At 53.6% G+C, this 6,523-nt stretch overlaps 1 protein-coding gene across 2 annotated transcripts; it reads right to left on the bottom strand.

Annotated features, from left to right (window-relative positions):
- Positions 1–273: 273 nt before the first annotated feature.
- On the bottom strand, positions 274–6,270 carry AK2 (adenylate kinase 2). 2 transcript variants are annotated; one of them, XM_010181565.1, is made up of 6 exons: positions 6,148–6,270; positions 4,283–4,393; positions 4,084–4,178; positions 3,332–3,404; positions 2,641–2,836; positions 274–635 (listed from the first exon to the last, which is right to left on the bottom strand). In XM_010181565.1, exons 1-6 carry the CDS (start codon positions 6,220–6,222, stop codon positions 628–630), a joined length of 558 nt encoding a protein of 185 aa, XP_010179867.1. In that variant the 5' UTR covers positions 6,223–6,270; the 3' UTR covers positions 274–627. The 2 variants fall into 2 exon arrangements, with proteins under 2 accessions (XP_010179867.1, XP_010179866.1); XM_010181564.1 differs by lacking the exon at positions 274–635 and having other exon boundaries at positions 2,440–2,836.
- Between the last annotated feature and the right edge of the window lie 253 nt (positions 6,271–6,523).

Raw genomic sequence — 6,523 nt, 5'->3', positions numbered from 1 at the left:
AAGCCACCCTATTGCCAGGTAAGGCAGGCTTGGAGTCGAGCCGCAGCCCCTCTGGTCAGCAGCAGAGAAACCCTGAGAAGTCTCCGTGGGTTTAGGAATGCAGCAGAACAAGAAAGACAAAAACTTCCAGGAAAAGACAATGGCATCTTGTTTTTTTTTCCTCCTTTCCATTTCAGAAGTGATGAGTCATTTGTTCATTTTGGTCCTCGACTTTAGAAAAATCACAGCAAACCTTGCAGTGGCCTCGGAGCACCAAGAACCCAAGAGATAAACCCTGAAAGTCCTGGAGGAGCCCAAAACGGCCCCTGGCCCTACCCTCCCACCAGGTCAAGGACCTGCATCTGATCACTGGTAGAGATGCTTTGCTCTGTACAATTGTTTTACCTCCCCAAACTGCAGTTTCTAAGGAGACCATCTCCTCTTCACAATGATTCTGCTAAGAAATCCAAACAAAACCCAACCCAATCAGCCCCTGAGCCCCTTGTCTACCACCGCCTCATTCCCCTCCCATCAGTCGTAACCCCCTCCCAGCTGCCCCCCCTGCCTCCCCTGCCCCCAGGGGAGGGATGCAATGGGTGATGTAGCAGAGTGTGCAGCGTTTGGTGGTGTCTCATCCGGTTCACGGAGTCACTCAGCTGGAATAAATGGGAACAAAGAAAAAAAAAAAGATTTAGGAAAAAAAAAAAACCAGAATTAATCATGGTTTATGGCAGAAAAAGGCTGGCGAGCTGGATGCAAAGTGAGCACAAAGAGGAAAAGGAACGGAGAGTGGAGAACACACTGTTCTTGCTGTGGAAGAAAACGGTGAGCAAATCCAGAGACACCAACTGGCCAGGAACCCCTTCTGCCATTACAGCAGCACACGGGGCTGCAGCTCTCCTCTTTGACTCTCGGTGCCAAGATAAAAGCTGCTTCCACTCAGAATTTCTTTACAGTCACCGAGATGCCGGGACAGCTCTAACACACGTCCCTCTCCACCACCCTGCAGCACAGCCTTCCTATGCTAAATCCTATCCCGACCTCCCAGCACGCTGCCACGCGCCAGGGCTGCTCTTGCACAGGAAAACCGGAGACGATCAAGAAGGCAGCGGCCATCTGGGAAATCTCAGGGGACTGCAGAGGCTGCTGACAAAACCAGCAGCGTTTACTTTCAAACCTCTCTCCCCGCCATCACGTGCTTTCAAGAGCAACAAGTCACCTGCTTTCAGTTCCTGGTGTTATTTCCAGTTTGCTGGAAGGGAAGAGGTTGTTTCCTTGGAAAGGAGGTACAAGGACAGGGAGCGGTTTTCAGACAGAATCTAAGTTTTCAAGAGGAAAATGAAGGGATTCCTGAGGATTAGAGATCAGCTCTGGACACACAACCCTCAGCAGCTCAGTGCATAGGGTACTCAGTAACACTACATCAGTAAACAGACATGGAAGGCCAAAGGACAAAGTTTCCCCTGGGCCAATCTGTGTTTACAGCAGGGTCCTGTAGGAAGGGCTGGAGCCCTGCGTGGGCAAAGGCCATCACCAGCCTTGCAGGGTCACCACACAGCAGCGTAACGGCCCTGAGAAGCTGGGGCACCAACCACCCCGCACACGGTGTCCTCAGATGGAGAGCCTGACAGAGAAACAAGTACATTTCCATGATCTCATAACCAAGGTCGTTGGCTCAAGGGCACATGAAGCCAGTGGTTAATAGCTCTGTCTCTCAGACCTTGAAAAATAAATTTGTTTTACAATAAGGGTTTATTTAGACTTTGGGATCAAGAGAAGCTCAACACATCTTCACCTCCATGGCCAAAGCCAAGACAAGAGTGAAGAGATAAAACCCAAGTCGTTTTCTTGTCCTCAGGAGAGCCCAACTTGCCACACACAGTGACTGCCAGACTGACCAGAGACTTCATGTTGTTGAAAAAAGTAAACAAAAAGAGCATCTGATAAATTGTTGCTATATTGGGGTCCACAAATGAGGACCCCAGCTCTCACCCACCCCACAAGCACCATCACAACAGGAGGAAGACGGGCTGTGCTCTGAGGTAACCTGCTGTTCTACGGAGAATCAAGCACACACAACGAGGACAAGTTCTCACCCAGCCCCGAGCAGCAGCAGGCTGCACCCACACGCACAGCCAAGCCTTCCCTCCCACGGCCGACACGCACAGCCCTTCACGTGCTCCCCACGAGCAACCCCGTGTTTCATTTCCTGCAGCCACAAAGCATCACCTATCCAGCACCCTGTGAAGGTCCTCCTGATCTCCAACCTTCTCTAACCCCCTCTGGAGCAGCCAGGAGAAGCAGAGAGCACAGCTCCTTCCAGGGAGCTACATCTCTGCAACGAAACAAAAGCCTTTAGACCCAAAAGGCTGCAACCCCATTTGTGGCAGCTGGTGCTTGGGCTCGCTGCGACCTCTAGGGGCCAAATCTCCAGCATCGACGTTCACATATACTGAGATAGAGACCGTTAACAGCGTGTTTAATAGAGAATCAGCACAGCCCTGCCTTGGGCTGCGTCGTCTTCACCCCTCCTTGTCTACTCTGCTTGGTTCTGCACCCTCCCTGGCCCCAAAGAGACAGAAACGGAGAGACAGAGAGAGAGAAAGAAGGGAGAGCTCCATCCTGGGACAGAGCCCTAAATGAACATAACCAGGTCTTTACATGTTGCTCTCGAGAAGGCTGCCAGGATGCTGGCAAACACCACGTCGGGAGACTGGGAGGCATCCACTGCCGTATGGATCCCTCGCTTGCTGTAGTAGGAGACCAAGGGAGCGGTCTGCGTGTGATAGGCCTTCAGGCGGGTTTTCAAGGCTGTTTCGTTATCGTCCGAGCGGCGGATCAGGGGCTCTCCAGTGACCTGGGAGAAGCAAGGGACAGTCTCCAGCTTGCTGCAGCCTGGCACGCTCCCCCCTTCTCTCCGCAGCTATGACAACCCCTGCTCCCCTCCTCCAAGACAGGCTACAATGCGGAGCTGCAGAGGATCCCCAGGTCTGCACGGGAGAGCAGAGCAAAGCAAACCCAGGGCAGCCAAACCAAGTCCCACAGCAGTCACTGAAGAGAGAAGGATTCAGCATCGTGGTCTTTCCCACACGCACTGCTCCGCTTCCTAAAAGGAGCCCAAGGAGCCCCAGGCCAGCTCTGCAGAACGGCCATGCCCTTCACTCAGCCCTCCAGGCCTTGCTCCCTACGGTGCCGCTGGCTCAGGCTGCCCAGGCAGTTCCCCACGCTCCCCAGAAAGCCAGGACAGAAGGTACAAGAGAAGGAAAAAAAAAAAGTGAGTTTTTCCAGGGATGCTGCAAAGCATCAGCTAAACCCAAAGCAACACAAGCTTCGGCCTCGGGAGCTCACATACATCGTCCTTCATGTGCTCTTTCGGGGGTCTGAACTCCTCGTGGTAAGAGCGGCCGCTCGCTGGGTGAATCAGCCTAAGACAAAAAGCAAATGTCAGCAAAGCAGCCCAGTGCCAGGACGACGTCTCCTGAACCTGCCACTCACCCGTGCAGAAACATCTGCAGTAGCAACCCAATTAGCCTCTATTAAGAAAAAAATCTCTTCTAGCTATTTCTGTACCAAGGGCCTCTTCAAGCACTTGAAAAAAAGCAGCTGTGCTAGGAAATGGAGAAGGGATTTTATTTGATGCTTTACGGGGAAGGAGGCTGGCTCCTGTAGGTGTGAGGGTGACAGTGCCACAGCAGACAGCGAGAGACGTCTGTGCCTGCACGGCCACAGCTGACTCTGGACAGGATGCCCAGCAGTACCCAAATACGTGTGTAGTGTCCTGTGTAAAGGGGCTTTTACTGCTCCAGAGGAGCAAGAGCATGAAGATGTGAGCTGTCAGACACCGGCTTAAAGGCTGAGCTGGGTCACCAAGGACTTTGATTCATATCAGCAACCTCTATTGATAGGGCAGCAACGGGGCTGTGTTCAAGAGCAGGCAAGGGATCAGGGCAGGAAGGCTCAAACAGAGCAGAAATCTAACACAGACCAGCACTGCAGTTAGCCCTAAATACTGTGAGAATAACATGAGGATCCAAAATTGGGATGCTGTCCCCTAAACTAGAAAACCCCACCCCATGCACCGAGCATTTGGGAGAGGAGAATTACCGTCCAGTGATTCTCCGGATGAGCAAGGAGTCGGGGATGCTGAACTCGATGACAGAGTCCAGCTTCTCTCTCCTCTTCTCCAGGAGCTCATCCAGCTGCAACAGGAAACCCCAGCTCAGAGGGGCAGAGACACAGCCAAGGGACCACTGCCTCCGAGGAGGGAGGAGATGCCAGAGCAGTCCCCAAAAAGCTCACGTACCATTTCGGCCTGCTTCACCGTGCGCGGGAAGCCATCCAGGAGGAAGCCGTTCTTGCAGGGCGGGGAGTCGAGGTTGTTCTCAATCAGCTCCACCACCATCTCATCGCTCACCTGCAAAGAGAGACGGGTATGTGGTCAGGAAACACCCCAATTTTACACATGACCACTGCACCCAGCCTCCATCAGAGCCTCCACAGCCGCTCCTGGTCCTGGAGGCAGCAGCCACGGCGCAGGGCACTGCTGTGACAGGGCAAAAGTGGCGTGTTCAGACCTGCCAAGGGTGTCAACCCTCAGACCGTGGCTCATGAGGCATTTGCCCCCAAGGACACCCCAGCCTGTGCAGGGACTTGTACCAGCGCTGTAACTTCAGTTACAAAAGTTGCTGTATTTCAAGGGGAAAGGGTCAGCCTGAAGACAAACTCCCTAGATGTATTTAAAAACCAATTAACAATACAAAATATCGACATAACCCGTATTTCCTGCTACTTTGTACCTTCACCCACACATGGGAAGGGCAGAGCAAGCGAGTTCCTCATTGACTCTCGCAAACCTCACATGAAGGTAAATACCCCACGGTTGCTGACAAGCTCTGCCCTTGCAGGAGAGTTTTTTCTCATGCCATAATACCAGTGTACCGCTGGCATTGGTGCCTTTTCTACGCTGCAGCCCCAGCAATCGCTGTTTATTCGAGGGCAGCTCTCCTCAGCAGCGCTGTTTTCTCCAGCACACGCAGCCGGGACGCAGCAGGATTGGGGATGTAAACAAGAGCCCTGGACAGGGTAAGTGTATGGGTCGAGGAGGGGCATTTTGGGTGAAGTTCTGTGCTTTCCTGATTACCTCTTTCAGAGAAAGGTGTCCTGCTTCGTAATCGAGCATAAAAACCCATCCCAGGCTCCAAACTCTGCAGTGCTCCCAGCTGAGTTATCGCAGAGCCAGAGGACTCTGCAGGAACACACCTGCAGAGCTGCCCGGTGCCGGCTGCCGCACACACGGGGCAGATACCACCAGCCCGGCCCGATAAGGTCCCTATCTTTCATAACCAGCTGGGATAGTGCAGGCTCGGTGTTGCAATGCAAGCTTTGAGCAAAAGCTGGAGATAAGCCACGTTGTTCTTCCCACCCGGGGCCTGCAGATTCTCTGTGGGGTGTTACAAGCCCGTGACAGCCAGCAGCAGCACCCAAGATCTGTTCCACACTGCTTAGCTTTGGGGCGAGTCACTGCAGTTTGGTGTCCTTCAAATTTCCTCGAGGTATTTTAGTCATTTTGGCAAGATAATTAGATCTTCAGAAAATGAACGTGTCAGAGCTCCCAACTCTTGTCTCTTGGGGCTCCAAAGTGTCCCTTTTACGCAGCATTAGGCAGCACCCACTGTACTACCACAGCAACAGCCCCGAGTCTATTTTCACCTTACAGTTACAAGCAAATGGCTTTTTATGCAAGAGCCGGGATGCAGATGAAACCTCTGAACAAACTCTTCCACCCCACAGGGACCCAGGCACCGCGTGGTAAAGAGGCACAGGAGTCGCAATGCGTGGCTGTAACATCCTGCAGCTCCAAGGATAAACCTCCACCTCAAACAGCGCTCAGGAGCCACAACCCAGGCTGCACCCCATGAACATAAAAGCACCACGGTGGAAAGATCCAGCTCAGGGCCAGAGAGGCTGCGGGTAAGCAAGTAGCAATTTTGAAAAGCAACAATGTTTTTATACGGTGTTTCTCCTGCAGGATAATGACAACCCACACCCCTGCCGTCACCCTATAATCTGCCTTCTTTCACTAATTAGGTTTTGTCACTAAGGCTTCTAATTACGAGGTGGACTTTGCTCTCGTTCCAGGTGCTGTCAGACCATCTCCCCGCTACCCACCAGCTTCCCCGCGTCCATCGTCTCTTTGAGCCGCTTGCCAAGCTCGGATCCTGAGGCCACCATGGCCCGCAGCATGTCCCCGGTTGCCAGGTGGCACACGCAGTAGGTCTCAGCCAACTTCGGAGCCTGCGGGAGAGGACAGACACGAGGTGAGCTCGGTTTTGGTGGCAGGACCTTGAAGGCTGAGGGCCCTGCCGGGGTCTGGGGGATGTTGGCGAGGCCTTGTCCCCACTGGCAGCAGCGGGACGGCCTGTGACCGGCCGGCACATGGCAAGGTCTGGCACACAGCCACGAGGGCTGGGTGTTTTGGGAGCAGGGGTTGCACACCGGGAGCCCCGCGGCCGGCCCTAAGGAGAGGGCCTAGGACAAAGGGCCC

Source organism: Mesitornis unicolor, unplaced genomic scaffold (assembly GCF_000695765.1).
Source record: "Mesitornis unicolor isolate BGI_N332 unplaced genomic scaffold, ASM69576v1 scaffold32283, whole genome shotgun sequence".
In the NCBI taxonomy this organism is placed as follows: domain Eukaryota; kingdom Metazoa; phylum Chordata; class Aves; order Mesitornithiformes; family Mesitornithidae; genus Mesitornis; species Mesitornis unicolor.
This window is presented reverse-complemented; position numbering and strand designations above follow the sequence as displayed.

Excerpts from the sequence above, each read along its gene's own strand:
- AK2 (XM_010181564.1), bottom strand. The coding sequence starts at position 6,222 with ATGCTGCGGGCCATGGTGGCCTCAGGATCCGAGCTTGGCAAGCGGCTC. Across the intron at positions 4,394-6,147 it reads CGATGGACGCGGGGAAGCTG|GTGAGCGATGAGATGGTGGT; the intron begins GTGGGTAGCGGG and ends CTCTCTTTGCAG. Across the intron at positions 3,405-4,083 it reads ATCCGGAGAATCACTGGACG|GCTGATTCACCCAGCGAGCG; the intron begins GTAATTCTCCTC and ends TTTTTGTCTTAG.